The 13,943-nt window shown below is 50.9% G+C and overlaps 9 protein-coding genes across 9 annotated transcripts; 4 read left to right on the plus strand and 5 right to left on the minus strand.

Annotated features, from left to right (window-relative positions):
• Positions 1-538: 538 nt before the first annotated feature.
• On the plus strand, positions 539-1,558 carry BU24DRAFT_351539 (uncharacterized protein; the record flags this gene model as incomplete). Its single annotated transcript, XM_033523698.1, has 3 exons — positions 539-875; positions 944-1,413; positions 1,478-1,558. Coding segments are annotated over 3 exons (888 nt in total), but the record flags the coding sequence as incomplete, so codon positions are not given.
• Positions 1,559-1,844: 286 nt separating this feature from the next.
• On the minus strand, positions 1,845-3,779 carry BU24DRAFT_395948 (uncharacterized protein; the record flags this gene model as incomplete). The annotated part of the gene is made up of 3 exons (XM_033525279.1): positions 3,495-3,779; positions 2,683-3,233; positions 1,845-2,610 (listed from the first exon to the last, which is right to left on the minus strand). The coding sequence occupies exons 1-3, from the start codon at positions 3,714-3,716 to the stop codon at positions 1,845-1,847; spliced, it is 1,539 nt and encodes a 512-aa protein (XP_033381129.1). The 5' UTR covers positions 3,717-3,779.
• Positions 3,780-3,959: 180 nt separating this feature from the next.
• Positions 3,960-4,846, plus strand: BU24DRAFT_395951 (thioredoxin-domain-containing protein; the record flags this gene model as incomplete). The annotated part of the gene is made up of 2 exons (XM_033525280.1): positions 3,960-4,249; positions 4,412-4,846. The coding sequence occupies exons 1-2, from the start codon at positions 4,193-4,195 to the stop codon at positions 4,844-4,846; spliced, it is 492 nt and encodes a 163-aa protein (XP_033381130.1). The 5' UTR covers positions 3,960-4,192.
• Positions 4,847-4,998: 152 nt separating this feature from the next.
• BU24DRAFT_435166 (NAD(P)-binding protein) lies at positions 4,999-5,979 on the minus strand (the record flags this gene model as incomplete). The annotated part of the gene is made up of 2 exons (XM_033530070.1): positions 4,999-5,189; positions 5,250-5,979. The coding sequence occupies 2 exons, from the start codon at positions 5,977-5,979 to the stop codon at positions 4,999-5,001; spliced, it is 921 nt and encodes a 306-aa protein (XP_033381131.1).
• A 274-nt stretch (positions 5,980-6,253) lies between these two features.
• On the plus strand, positions 6,254-7,838 carry BU24DRAFT_425416 (FAD/NAD(P)-binding domain-containing protein). Its single transcript, XM_033528733.1, has one exon. It carries the CDS (start codon positions 6,491-6,493, stop codon positions 7,805-7,807), a length of 1,317 nt encoding a protein of 438 aa, XP_033381132.1. The 5' UTR covers positions 6,254-6,490; the 3' UTR covers positions 7,808-7,838.
• A 152-nt stretch (positions 7,839-7,990) lies between these two features.
• Positions 7,991-9,060, plus strand: BU24DRAFT_425417 (heme oxygenase-like protein). The gene has a single exon (XM_033528734.1). The coding sequence runs from the start codon at positions 8,066-8,068 to the stop codon at positions 8,855-8,857; it is 792 nt and encodes a 263-aa protein (XP_033381133.1). The 5' UTR covers positions 7,991-8,065; the 3' UTR covers positions 8,858-9,060.
• On the minus strand, positions 9,015-10,115 carry BU24DRAFT_395962 (uncharacterized protein; the record flags this gene model as incomplete). The annotated part of the gene is made up of 2 exons (XM_033525281.1): positions 9,328-10,115; positions 9,015-9,269 (listed from the first exon to the last, which is right to left on the minus strand). Exons 1-2 carry the CDS (start codon positions 10,039-10,041, stop codon positions 9,015-9,017), a joined length of 969 nt encoding a protein of 322 aa, XP_033381134.1. The 5' UTR covers positions 10,042-10,115.
• Positions 10,116-10,197: 82 nt separating this feature from the next.
• BU24DRAFT_374589 (uncharacterized protein) lies at positions 10,198-11,314 on the minus strand (the record flags this gene model as incomplete). The annotated part of the gene is made up of 3 exons (XM_033524564.1): positions 10,198-10,520; positions 10,571-10,896; positions 10,950-11,314. Coding segments are annotated over 3 exons (1,014 nt in total), but the record flags the coding sequence as incomplete, so codon positions are not given.
• Positions 11,315-11,808: 494 nt separating this feature from the next.
• Positions 11,809-13,837, minus strand: BU24DRAFT_425419 (uncharacterized protein). Its single transcript, XM_033528735.1, has 4 exons — positions 12,670-13,837; positions 12,524-12,619; positions 12,414-12,473; positions 11,809-12,358 (listed from the first exon to the last, which is right to left on the minus strand). Exons 1-4 carry the CDS (start codon positions 13,673-13,675, stop codon positions 11,826-11,828), a joined length of 1,695 nt encoding a protein of 564 aa, XP_033381136.1. The 5' UTR covers positions 13,676-13,837; the 3' UTR covers positions 11,809-11,825.
• Positions 13,838-13,943: the final 106 nt, after the last annotated feature.

Genomic DNA, 13,943 nt, shown 5'->3' on the forward strand with positions numbered 1-13,943 from the left:
ACGCTCGGAATAGATTCAAAGCCCCCTTCGGCGAGTGCACATTGAATTTCCAGTCCTCGTAGGTCCCGCCAATCGATATCTTAAACGATTCCTTCTCCATGATGTATCACTGGAAATAAACTAAGGTCGGACAAGCTACCTGGCTAGCAATATTTAAATAATAATCACTCCCGCGCCCCCTCTATTTGTTTTGTAATCATTTAATTCCGACCTCCCACCCTTCGTAACCAACTACCCACCAAGGCACTTCTCACCTAAGATATACATTATCGCAAGAACTCGCTCCTGTGATTGCTTTTCACCATGGCAGATAGCTTTCCAACGACCAGATCTCGAAGATTCATGACTTTTGCAAAGGCGAAGGGAGATATATATCACAACCGCTGAGATGACCGTCGACAACAGTGTGAGTCCTCAGCGCCAACCTCCCTTATACCAATTCTCAGAGTCGTGAAACAAGCACAGCAATACCTCCAGCACCCCCAGCCAAGTACTTCACACTGACACCACGCACCAGGCAATCTGCCAAACGGGCCCCGACGGCAACTGGAAGCCCAAGCCCTCCCTCTTCCTCAACACGATCCCATCCGAACGCTTTCCCGCGGAACCAAACCGCTACGTCCTGTACGTCAACTACTGCTGTCCGTGGGCACACCGCACGATCATCGTGCGCGCGCTCAAGGGCCTCGAATCCATCATCCAGCTCGTCGAAGCCGACGCGCGGGACCCCGTCCACGGGTGGATGTTCTCCGGGAAGCGCGGCCCCGAACGCGACCCTCTGTACGGCGCGAAGTACCTCAAAGAGCTGTACTTGAAAGCCGACTGGACGTACGCGGGACGCATCACCGTGCCGATGCTGTGGGATAAAACTCACGGTACGTACCCTCTCCCTCCCCCTCCAATCTCCCTCCCACCAACTAACCTCCCATCCCCGACACAAAAGAAACAATCGTAACCAACGAATCATCCCACATCCTCTCCCTCCTCATCCACGCCTTCGACGCCCTCCTCCCCCCCTCCCCAACCCCCTCCCTCAACCCCCCACACCTCGCCCCCGAAATCCAATCCCTCAACACCCTAATCCACACCTCCATCAACAACGGCGTCTACGCCGCCGGCTTCGCGACCACGCAACCCACCTACGACGCCGCCATCTCCTCCCTCTTCACCGCGCTCGACGCGCTCGAAGCCCGCCTCGCCGCCCCGGGAGCTGGCCCCTACCTGCTGGGGAGCGACATCACGGAGCCGGATGTAAGGTTGTATACGACGCTCGTGAGGTTCGACGTCGTGTACTATACGCTTTTTCGGTGTAATTTGAAGATGGTGCGGTTGGATTATCCGGAGTTGGGGAAGTGGTTGGGGAGGCTGTATTGGGGGGGTGGGGTGTGGAGGGATAGTACGGACTTTTATGCGGTGAGTGTTTTTGAAAGCTTGGGGAGGGGGTGGTGATGAGGATGGAGGCTGATGAGAAGGGCAGATTAAACGCGGGTATGCGACTGTGGCGATTGGGAATGGGATTGTGCCTGCGGGGCCGGAACCGCCGATTATGCCGCTGTGAATGCCTTTCGGTCTCGGTTTCGATTTCGATTCTCTTGAACGGGGGATTCGCGGGTGTTTGGAGTGAGTGCGTAGGGAGTTTCGAGGGTTTATGGATGTGTTTTCTTTGGAGGATCTCGGGGGGTTATGGCGTTGTTGATGTTGTTTCTTATTGTCGTTGGGTTGGTCATTCGCGGGATGGAAAAGGGAACGCTGGCATTAGTTGGTGTTATACGTATATACATATTTCGTTCAAACATCCAGGATATCGTACACTGCCTTCAAAACCATCACCCACAACAACACACTCAACCACTTCCCTCACTAGACGGCGCAACATGAACCTCCCACACCCCACCCCTCCTCCCCCTAACCGTCCCCCTATCCTCCCCCTTCCCAAGCGGCCCCTCAGGACTCCCCGCCTCCTCCCCCAACACATCCTCACCACCACCGCCCTCCCACCTCCCCTGCCCCACCCGCCTCAAAAACGCAACACTAACATCCACATACTCCGCCAACGCCGTCCTCGCATCCTCCCGCGTCCCCGTCACAAGCCGCATAACCCACGGCACAATGAGCGGCGCGTCCGTGACGCTCGGGTGCGCGGTACCCCTGAGCGTCATGAACCACGCGGGCGCGACTTTCCCGACCTCGCGCGCGAGGTCACGCACGACGCCGAAGTGCGGGCCTTGGTCGTAGAATGCCGTTTGCTTTTCCGTCCACTCGCCTGAGTGCAGGATGAGGTTGGGCGAGGTGATGTCGTGGTTTAAGGGGCCGGAGGACTTTCCTGGGTCGAGGGCGATGCCCCCGGCGATGAAGGGGTTGGGGGGCTTGAGGGCTTGGAGCGCGCCGGTTGCGCCGTAGGAGTGCCCGATTACGGTTGTGGAGGTTAGGTTGAGGCGGGATTGGAAGGTGGGGAGGGAGGAGGATTCAGGGGAGGAGGGTTTGAGGTTGTGGAGGGGGGTGGTGGGGGAGTTGAGGTGCTGGAGGAGGAGGACGGTTTCGTGCATTTCGGCTTCGCGGAAGGCGAGTTGGGCGATTTGAAGGGCGCGGGGGGTCATGTTTGAGGATGGTCTGTTGGGAGGGGGTTAGTGTTTGTGGTTTTTCAGGACTGGGTTTGGGTGGAAAGGGGGTGGGATGGCATACTCGAAGTCGTTGTGCGTCATGTGCCAGACCTTCTTCTCGCGGCCGTCTGGGTAATGCACAATGGATCCTGGACCACTGCCATCACGGTGTTCGACTGCTGCGACGACCGCGCCGTGGCTCGCTATCGAACCTAGGTAGTGCGAGTAGCTCTGCGACATGCCGGCCATGCCGTGGGTGAAGACGACACATGGAAGCGAGCCCTTCGCTTCGTCTCTGAGCTCGATATGCTCCTCTTCTCGGTCGTCGTCGAAATTAGCGAGGCGTCCTGCCTCGTTGGAGTAACTATCGCTGACATCGATGAGGGGCTTTTCAGGCCGTGAGAGTAAGGGGGCGTCCACGACGCCTGGAATTACGGTTCGAGATCCTAGTGCCCATAGCAGGAAGGTGAAGACCCATTGGAATGGCGGGAAACGGATGCCAGCAAGGCGAGCGTAGCCGGTGCCTATCAAAGAGATTGGCTGAGGGAGCCATGGTCGTGCCCAGGGTTCCGGCTTGTTTGGATCAAGAGGTTTGTTGGTTGGATAGTACAGTGTTACTGCGAGGGTCGATAGCTATACTCATGTTAGAATCTGTAGCAAGATATTGCGAATGAGAAGAAGCCTCGGCAATAGAAATATATACGACGATGAGGTGGCATCGATGATAGCGGACAATATCATATAGAGTGAACTATGACAGACACTCATCCTCCATGGGAAGATGGGAAAACAACCAGAGACATTTGATATCCCCAGAATAGAAATATATCGAAAAGCGGTCTCCGTGGAAAGGTCTCGGAACGGGCCGGAAACCAAAGAAAACCAATTCCCTACCTCGAAAGCTTTCTCGCCCGTCTCCTTCAATATCGCCTCATTGATAACTCTTTTCTCCACTTCTACCTCAAGGTCCAGAATGCCGACCTCAAATTGTCCAGTGTACGGAGGTAGCGGCGCTGTCAGTGGTGTAAGACTGAACACAAATATCCAGAAGAATACAAATGCAGATCCAAAGAGAAGAAAGCGCCTCCAGGTAAAGCGTCGCATAGGAAACATCATGGCGTTTTATTTTTCCCTTCCACCAGAACAAATCTACGAGGACTTAAGGAAAGAGAATTAGAGGCAAAGACAATTAATGATGGACAGGTGAGGTCCACCAAGCATGGATGACAAATGTGGCTGAGAGGCGATGACGTCGTGCGGCCAAGCAGGGGCTCTCTTGTGATTGGACGCCACATAACATAGAGATGGCTTTCGATGCTACGAATCTTTATATATCATAAAGATCACAGTTCACAGTAACGTCATTGAACAGGACAAGAGATTTCCTACAAATATCAAAAACTTGGTATTTCGTTGATTCCAAAGAGTTTGATAGAATGCAACCACATCTCATTGATCGCTAGCAGATTCTTGGCAAATCGTTTGGCGACTTACGACATCCAGCATTCATACTTCATCAGTCCAACATCCATATTCCATCTAAACGCAACGTCACGTCGCTGAGAACCAAGAAGCTGGTACGCCTCTTCATCATGGAATATCTGCAGTACATCATCTTAGCAGTAGTCTTGGTAGTTTTGGTTAGGCCTGTAAGCTTCTAAAACTGCACCATATGAAGCAATTGCGTACAACATGATGGGCAAAGCAAATGCTATACACGCACTATTGTTCCTTCGCTCGCGTAGGGACAATTCTTTGTCTCCGCTGACGAATCGATACTCTCGAAATATACGCTAAGAGATACCGTACAGGCCATTTTCGCCGACCGCTCGCCCATACCAGAAACCTCTGGGAATGTACAAAAGGTCACCCAATCGTCTGAGCTCGACTCCATACTGTCGTCTTCCACATCCGTCGTCGTCGACTTCTACGCCGACTGGTGTCCTCCCTGCCGGGCCATTGCACCTATCTTTTCGAAGCTAGCTGATGAGCACGCCACCAAGGGAAAACTCGCTTTTGCTAAAGTCAATGTCGACCACGTCAAGGACGTTGCCAAGCGCTATGATGTTTCGGCCATGCCCTCTTTTCTGTTCTTCAAGAATGGAAAGCCAAGTCCTGTAAATGTACCCAGTATTAAGGCCAGCAGATCTGTGAGGACGACTGAGGACGGGTTGGTTGAGAGGGTTTTGGGCGCTGATGTGGCGGCTTTGCGAAGTGTTGTGCGGTCGTTGGCGGAGGGTGCGTAGAATTACGTCTGGGAAATTGGCCATTGCAGTCGAAGAATCTCTTGAAAATGAGGAATGAGCATGATATTTCGAGCGAATTTTTCATGGGTATTTGTGCATCCTTTCCTTCCAATATGTCTGGTACGAAGCGACGTGCTGTAGCTTGGAGTCGATCAATTGTCTATGTGGTTCACAGTCCGATAACCCCATTTTAACAGATCTCCTTCTTCGATGTCCTTTTTCTTCTCGAGCAATTCGCTCACATCCCATGTAGCACTGATCAACCTTCCGTTTAACCACATCCTCTTTTCCTGGCACAGCCAGACACAAAAAGCACCGCAAAGGCTGACATCGTCCGTCAAATCTGTGATCCTATTAATCTCAATCCGTCTTATCGAAGAGCTTCTCATATCCACGGACTTACAAGGTCTAAAGCTATCAGGCGTAGTCGCATTCGCCAAATCCGTCGCAACCGCACCCGGATGCACAGAAACCGCCAATATCCCATCCTTCCCAGACTGCTCCGCAATGAACTCCACCAGCCGGCTCTGTGCAAACTTGCTCAAGCAATACGCCGTATTCGCAATATGTCCCTTGATGATGCACGCCGCAAACGAGCCCACGACAATGAAGGTCTTCGCGCCATCACTCTCCTTCAAAATTGGTATGAAGTAATGCGCAACCAGATACGTCCCCTGCACATTGACATTGAAAACATCCTGAAAATCCTGGGGGTCGCCGTCCTCTACTTTCAAAACCACCGGCCCGGAGATGCCAGAGTTTAGCACGAGAATGTCAAGTTTCCCAATGTCTTCCCTCACCCTCTTTGCCAGCTCTTCTACGTCTTTAGAAGACGTCAAGTCGCAGAAATACGTCGCCGTTCGAATCGAGGGGTGCAGTTCCTGGGCGTGCTTCTCCACGGATAAGAGCTCACGTGACGAGGATGATCGTCCGACGAGGATGAGGGTGGATGCGCCAGCTTGGGCGTATGCGTGTGCTATTGATGCGCCTATTCCTCGTGTAGCACCTATGACACAGACATTGAGAGGGGTGGTGAATTTGTTGTTTGCGGGATCGGTTATATGGGTTGGCTTTGTGCGCGAGGTGGGTGTGAAGCGGTCGGCGAGGACGACGTCGAGTACGCGGTCAGGCATTGTGTGTTTGTTTTTTGTGAGGGGGAGATTTTGTCGGGAATGATGATTGATCAAGGGAACTCGAAGTTAAGAGGGGTTTAATTTGGATTTATTATATCTATGATGCCGGCTTTCTACTTGTATAATCCAAAGAGGTACTGGTCGAAATGAGTCATTCTGAGTTGCATACAGCGAACTATGTAACTTGCAGCATGATTTATCAATTACCCACTGACGAAGGATGCACTAGCTGTGCGCGGAGTATTTCTTGATACTTAAAATTGGTTCCTACATGGGCAATCCCAAAATCCATAATTCTCAAGAGTCATTGATCTCTTGCTCCGTTATGTGTTCTGCGTACGAGGTACCTTGCTAAATCAATAGGCGTTCTCATCAATACGCTAGTTTATGCATACTCGATGTCGTATCTGTCGCCCCTCACTTGCAATTCCATAAGCTCACACATTGAATACTAACACAATTGCGCCTAAACTCACCACATCTAGGATAATCAATCCCACGTCCTTCAACAATGCCTGAGCCCTCCCCTCCGTCCGCCCCTAGCACCCTCATCGTCGGCGCAGGAATCCTAGGAACCTCCACAGCCTACCACCTCTCGCTCTCGCACCCCGACCCCTCCAAGATCACCGTACTCGACCGCACCCCATTCCCTCCCAGCCATGCCGCTTCCACCGACATCAACAAGATCGTTCGCGCCGACTACACATCGCGATTCTACATGGACCTCGCGTACGAAGCCCTCGACGCATGGAAGACCTGGCCCGTTCTGCAGAACGAGGAAGGCGAGAGGTTCTTCCATGAGAGCGGGTGGATCATGTTGAATAATCGGGGCAACGATCTTGCGGAACGGATACGGAAGAACTTTCGGGAGAGAGGGAGCGATGTTACGAGTGATGTTGCGTTGGATCAGGCGCTGAGAGAGAGGTGGGACGGGCTGTTGACGGGAACGCAGTTGGAGGGGTTTGATACTGGCTACTGGAATCCGAATGCTGGATGGGCGGATGCGAGTGATGCTGTAGCGGCGATGTTGCAGGATGCGTTGAAGAGAGGTGTTCGCTATGAGACGGGGGATGTGGATGGGCTTGTTCGAGGGGCTGGTGGAGTTCACGGTGTAAAGACCAAGAGCGGGCGTGTATATGAAGCAGACAAGATCCTGTTGGCAACAGGAGCTTGGACTAGTCAGCTCTTGTCGCCGGTGGAAGATGAATTGAACATTGCAGACGACGATCGAGTCGAGAAGCAGGTTACAGCAGCTGGTGTCTGTGTCGTGCATTATAAGTTGAACGAGGCGGAATACGCCAGGGTCAAGGACGTTCCCGTCGTTATATATGGCGATCGTGGGGAGATATTACCGCCTCCTCGTGGAAGCTCGCTCCTTAAGTTCACGAATTCAGATTCTTTCACGAATACAATCATCACGAAAACTGGACGTAAGATCTCGGCTCCACCAGACCACGATCAGTCTATTGTATCCGACCGATTGAAGCAAGAAACATTGGACGAGATGGTATCTACCACCTTACCCGAATTCACTACCAGAACTGTAGATTATTGGAGGATATGCTGGGACGCTATCTCGCCATCGCAAGATCAATTGCTCACAAGGCATCCCCACCCCGAGCTCCGTAATTTGTATCTTGCAGTCGGTGGAAGTTTTCATAGCTGGAAGTTCCTCCCAACAATAGGGAAATACGTTGTAAATGTCCTCAATGGACAGTCCAATGGTGAAGAGAAGGATAGCCATTGGCAGTGGAAGACTTCAGCTCCGAAAGAAAGAGGTGCCCATGAAAAGGTCATTCCAAAGCGGGAACTAAGAGATTTAGATTAGTGAGCGCTTGACTGAATTGAGTACTGCCTCCTCCAAAATATATTATGAAGTCCTTCTGTGATGTTTTTCTCGTCACATATCGTTCCCCGCATACTCCACGGAAATGCCCCTCACGACCCACTAACGCGTCGAACGCGAATTCACATGACTGCGGGGCACATGTATCTTTTCACTTCCAAGCTTCATCAATTGCTCTTTTATATTCATACCAAAACGTCTCAAACCCTCCGCAATCCCTTCCGACAAGTAACCGCGACAATGTCACCCCCAACCACCACCAATTGGACCCTCACATCCCACCTCCTCACAACCCACACCTCCAAATTCACCCTAGCAACCCAATCCGCCTTCCTCCGCGAAGCCGCCTCAGGAACCCTCCCAAAATCCACAATCTCCTCATGGCTCGCAAATGACCGCCTCTACATGCTCGGCTACATCCGCCTCACCGGCGAGCTCCTGCGCATCATCAAATTGCCCAACAAGCCCACGCCTAGCAAGGACGCCGGCACCATTGAAGTCCGACTCCTGGATTGGCTCGTCGATGCGCTTGTGAATATCCGCCGTGAGGAGCGGTTTTTCATGGATGTTGCTGAGCGCTTTGGTATTGATGTCGATATTTCATCGGAAGGCGGAGGGGTGCCGGAGGAGCGGAAGGTTGAGGGTTTGAAGAAGTTCGAGAAGATCTTTGATAAGTTGACGACGGGTGCGCAGCCTAAGTCTTTCTTGCCGTGGTTGGAGGGCGTGGTGACGTTTTGGGCGACGGAGAAGGTGTACTTTGAGGCGTGGTCTTGGGCGAAGAGGCAGGCGGAGGGTGCGGATGCGGATGTGAGTAAGGATCAGGATGGTGGAGCTATGAGGACGGAGTTTATTCCCAATTGGACGAACGATGAGTTTATCAAGTTTGTGGATACGCTTGAGACGTTGTTGAATGAGGGTGTGGAAGAGGCTGTGAAGGGTGATGAGGAGTTGAAGAAGCAGGTCATTGATAGAGCATCGGGGGCCTGGTTCGAGTTGTTAGATGCTGAGGAAAACTTCTGGCCTAAGATATAAGATTCTCATAATTATTATAGACACTAGATCACCCGCTTCCTAAAAGTCAGCATTTATTTGGAAATAGTTCCAGGGCTTTGTTGGGCAAAGATTTTGTCTCCTCTACGAAACTCTTCAGCCAGTATTGGCTTTTATCTGTATTTTCAGTCGATTTGAATCATGCATTTGTAGAAAGCCCAATAATGCCAGCCCCAACTCGAGGTCTATAATTGCTCTCTTTCGACCACACAAGAATTTTACGCTCACCATTTGAACGCAATCTACATGCACTCAGAAAGTTATTCATGACAGTTACCATCAACGTTGAAGGATACAATATCCAATGAGTACCTCTTCGAAACCTCCGTACTCTTTGGAGTCCATTGGCGGCGTCTCTATAGTTTTCGGTGCTCAAGTGAGCTTGCAACAACCACTACACAAGAACTGGTAAGTCTTCATTCTCTTTCTGCAGAATACGAACCATTACTCACCTCAAGCACAATGTAGCCCATCCCCACACCCATGAAGACACAGGTTATGATGGTACCTTGCAACCAATATTTCGCAACCAGCGGGCTATCCGCATGATCAGACTGTGTGAAATCCATATACCCTCCCCAACCGCCCCATGTAGAAGTCATGCAAGCGCAGTTGTTGAATGCCCCGGCCGTCTGTGCCATTATCATGTAGGATAACCAGACCGTATTTGTGAACTCGACTGGAGTGAAGAAGATTCGTTCTAACCAGTCTCTCGTTGTTAGATCTTGCAGTGCACTGCAGTATTGCCTGATAGAGTACTCTGTGTTTTCAATAATAGATCTCTTATGCTTGAGGGGGAGCAAGCGAATCAAGAATAGTATTGAGCAGACAAGAATCTCCGTGAGCTTTTGAGAGAACTTCCGAAGTACCGCATTCGATGTCAAAAGGCCGGGCAACCCGATAACCTTAGTCTCTCCAGCCACTTGATCAGGTGCATGCTGCGTGTGCTTCCGAATATGAGCGCGAAATTCATCCTCATCCCTCAACGGCGACGTGAACCACCACACAAGTAGCTCCGCAAGATGCAACGCTAGGGCGATGACGACGTAGATAAGGTATCCCCCCGTTCGGCAGCCCAATCCGACCGTGGGAGTGTTCAACGACAAAATGAATCCACCTACACTGACCCCGACCACCAACGCAATAGCAGAGACAACCTGCCACATCTGCCGGCCGTCAAACCACACAAAGCCGTGGTCTATTTGTCCGAGCACCAGCGCTGCACGGGCTTCGTCGCCATTGCGAAGCCAATTACGACCACGATCGGCGATGTAGGCTTTCTCGATATCACAAAGGATGGCGTGAGCTGCACCGTAGTGGAACCGAGTCCGGGATTGACCTGAGAAGCCACAGAAGTAGTTGCCTTTGATGTAGGCGGTCTTGGTTACGATTTTATTTGTCCAATACACCATGTGATGTTGATGCGGCAAGCCTCGAAAGGACGCGATGTATTCGTTTCTCGTTGCGTCGTCTTGTAGGGAGATGCATACGAGGTCCACCATCTTGTTTAACTTTCGCTGGATGTCGTCTGAGGCCATCGGGTTGCGATCGAGTATGGAGCACAAGATGAGGACAGGGAGCCAGGCAGTGAATAAGCCCATGGCAAGATCGTGGGCCTGGGCATTGTTGCCCAAGTCGCCGAATGCTAGCACCATGTCAGTGTAATGCTTTGCTAAGGCGCAAAACGTGGCCTACCAGCCTCAATCGATATTCCCAATGAAACCATGAACCATAGTGTAGATATGAAAACTGGTACGACCCCTCTCCTTCTATTGCATCTAAGATCATAAGCGAGTTTGCGTCTCAGTTGACTCAATGTTTTCTTTGTCCCCATGAGCTTCAAGTCCTTTCCAAACAGCATTATCCGTAACAACCCTTCTGCTTCTCTAGTCATGCTGATGACAGGCTTCATCTTGTACTGGTTGAGGTTCATCAATATAAAAAACGAGTCCCGCATGCTGGCATACTCGCTCTGCTCATTCGGAATAGGCCCATCGTACGGGGTCGCCATATCAACTGTACTCCGTCAAAAACCCACACACTATCATCAGCAGCTACCCAGCCCTAAATAAACTCACCAAACAAAGCACATTTCCCCGAGATATCCACATCCCATAGTATAAACGCCAAGCTAGAAATCGGACTCCCAAACCACCTAATACAAGCTCTAATCGTCCTCCGAAACGCATTGCTCTCGAACGGTGCCTGCAGCATAGTACCCACGATAGGAAGCACCCACGTAGTGATCGTGTTGGCCATCATAGTCCATGGGTAGTACTCGTTTCCGCGCCCGCACAGCGTCACACAGCCTTCGTACGTGATTTGGGTGGATGGCCTGGAAGGCACAAGCTTGACGGGACCTGTGTAGCCGTACTTTGATATGAGATCGGGGCTGGACATGTATGTGTTTCCGCATTCTGTGAAATTTGGTCCGGGCATGATGTCGTTGACTTTTCACAATACGCGATAGAATGCAGGAATATGAGTATGTGCGGTGGGATCGATATCAGCCATTGAAGAGATAGAGATCTATTGATATACGGTGAAGCGGTCAGATCCGATTTACTTTGCGATTGCTTTTTGCTGACACGGGTGGTGCAGATTTCCCCGCGATTGGGTGCATATTATCGTGACTGGCAGGATGGAGTGTTACACAGTTGCGATAGCCGGCACCTTATCATCGAAATCTCGTTCGATCGGAACGAGTTTGCACGATATATGGCGCGAGTGAGGTCGTCGATAAGGTTGAATTGTGCCAATGTTTCGTATCCAATCACTACTCGTATCTCCTGGTTGAGTTGGATGTATGAGTCCAGGAGGCATTATTGTTGTGTGTAACCAAATTGCATCGCGCTCGATTCTCCAGGAGCGTTACGGATCTGACCATATTGTTGGTTAAGTGCATCCATCACACTACGATACTACGCATAGGATTACTTATTTCATTGATTTAGATATCGCAATATTCCGATCCCTTTCTTTTCTTAAAGTCCGCTTCAAGACTATCTCTCATGCTATTCCGCCCTTCCTGAAAGAGCTCATACGACACAACAGTCTGCTCCTTCTGCGCCTTCTTCGACCCAAAAAGTTCTCGTTCCAGCTGTTTCGTGTCCCTCCTCACCAGCGCGCGGTTATTCAGTCCGGTCCTCCACCTCGCCGCCGCTGCCAGCGTGAACGCCGCCCTGAGCTGCGTCATTGCGTATCCGCTCCTCACCAGCTTACTCTTGATCTGCGCATCTTGCCAGATGATGTACATGGTGATGGTCCACAAGAACTGGAGGAAGATGAACGTTGCGGACATCATGGTTGAGAAACCCCATTCGTAGGTTTGGTGCGCGGTGTCAGGGAGACAACGAGATTTGGACCATAGAGTACTGTACGAGTAACCAATGCCATCATAGCAAAAGCCGCTTTCGTAATTTGCCGTAGCGACGTCGTATGTCTTTCCATCGTCGGAAAGGGTGTAGTAAGTGGAGCCATTGCCTGAATATCACGAGAGTCAGCTCCAGCTAGTTGTAAATTGCAAATGTTAACGTACAGCTCTTAGTATTGCCATCCCAGTCTTTGTACGTCTTGGTGTTGGGAAAGACAGTAACACCTGGTAATATCAGTGAATGCAACGGGAGATGGACTGCACACTTGACCTACAATCGCCTAAGCGATAATCAGATCCCCAATTATAGTAATATCTATCAGCCCATTTAGTCCATGCAAGGACTGTGCCATTTGGTAGTCTGCAATCGCCTGTGTTGGATTAGTAGGTAATCTTTCAGAGAAATGCGTTGCTCTCGTACAGTTCTGCTGGCGCTCATATTGCTCGTTATTATAAGTGTTGATCTTGCTGTCCAATTCCGAAGAACAAATTGGATTACTGAAAGTTTTGTTTCCAAGCGAATGCACTATCAGGCCGTTGTCCACAGTCGAGGCCGGGATGATGTGATTGTTGTCGTCTAGATCGACCCACGGTATTTGGGTGCTGTCGTAACCTGTCATTGCGCCCAAGAAGACGGGAATGCAGAGCACGTAAAGAATCGACACTAACATGTAAAAGAACAGGGCCCATGTTCGTTTACTCCTGGTTCGGAAAAGGTCCTTGATCAATGTCCACATTGATGCCAATGACGGTCCGTCCAGTGCGATGTGCAAGAAAGTCTCATACGACGTGGCATGTCGCTCGATGATTCCCAGCAATACATCCGCAAATATCCTGTAGCTTGCCCACCACGCGAGGAGTTGCACGCCTCTACCTAATACGAGATCCCACAAGACATCGATGATTTTGACCTGGTAGAATGGAAGTTTCCCGAAAGTGACGTCCAGCACGAAGAATCCTTGGATTCCGGAGACGGTGGAATTCTGCGGAGTACCGCTAATATTTCCACATGTCAGCGTCTTCGGCGTGAAGATGGTCGTAAACGGGCCGGTCCAAGAGTATGTAAAGCGGCCCAGGATTACTAGAGGTGCAACCCCAAAGACCAGGACTAGAATGAGAGCGCGAATTTGCTTGTTCCAGGGAAACGCCTTGAATTTGGTCCAGCCCTTCTGAAATCCGGAGGATACATCAATAGCCTGAACCGAGGAGATTGTGCGTTTGCTGAGCGATTCGACCTTCGGTTTGAGCGTTTCGTAACGTGCCTTGATCGCGTCGACTGTCACATATCTCAGAGCGCGCTGTGGCAGCGACTCGCGAGGTCCATTGCCAGTGCCATCAACTCGGATCTCAGGCGAATACACTGGTAGGGGTTTCCTGGGGATGTCCAGCTGGATGACCGTCACGTGTATGTCTTTCTCTTCCTTCATGGGCTTCAACTACGCATGATTATCGCAGAGAGCAATTGTCTTCGAATCGACGGAGTAATCAACAACAGGGTTGAGTGTGTAGCGAGCGGCCACTGCTGTGCAACCGTTTTTGGGGGGACGTGACTTTATTCAATGGTTGTATACGCGGCTTAGGCATCCCACCTACCCCTAAACGGCGAGACAGAATTTCCTAAACTTAAAATGCTAGCCGAACGTTGGCAGGGATCGTCCTCTCGTGTTGACCTCCTGAATGATCTCATTGTCCAAC

This window comes from Aaosphaeria arxii, assembly GCF_010015735.1.
Source record: "Aaosphaeria arxii CBS 175.79 unplaced genomic scaffold BU24scaffold_7, whole genome shotgun sequence".
NCBI lineage: Eukaryota > Fungi > Ascomycota > Dothideomycetes > Pleosporales > Aaosphaeria > Aaosphaeria arxii.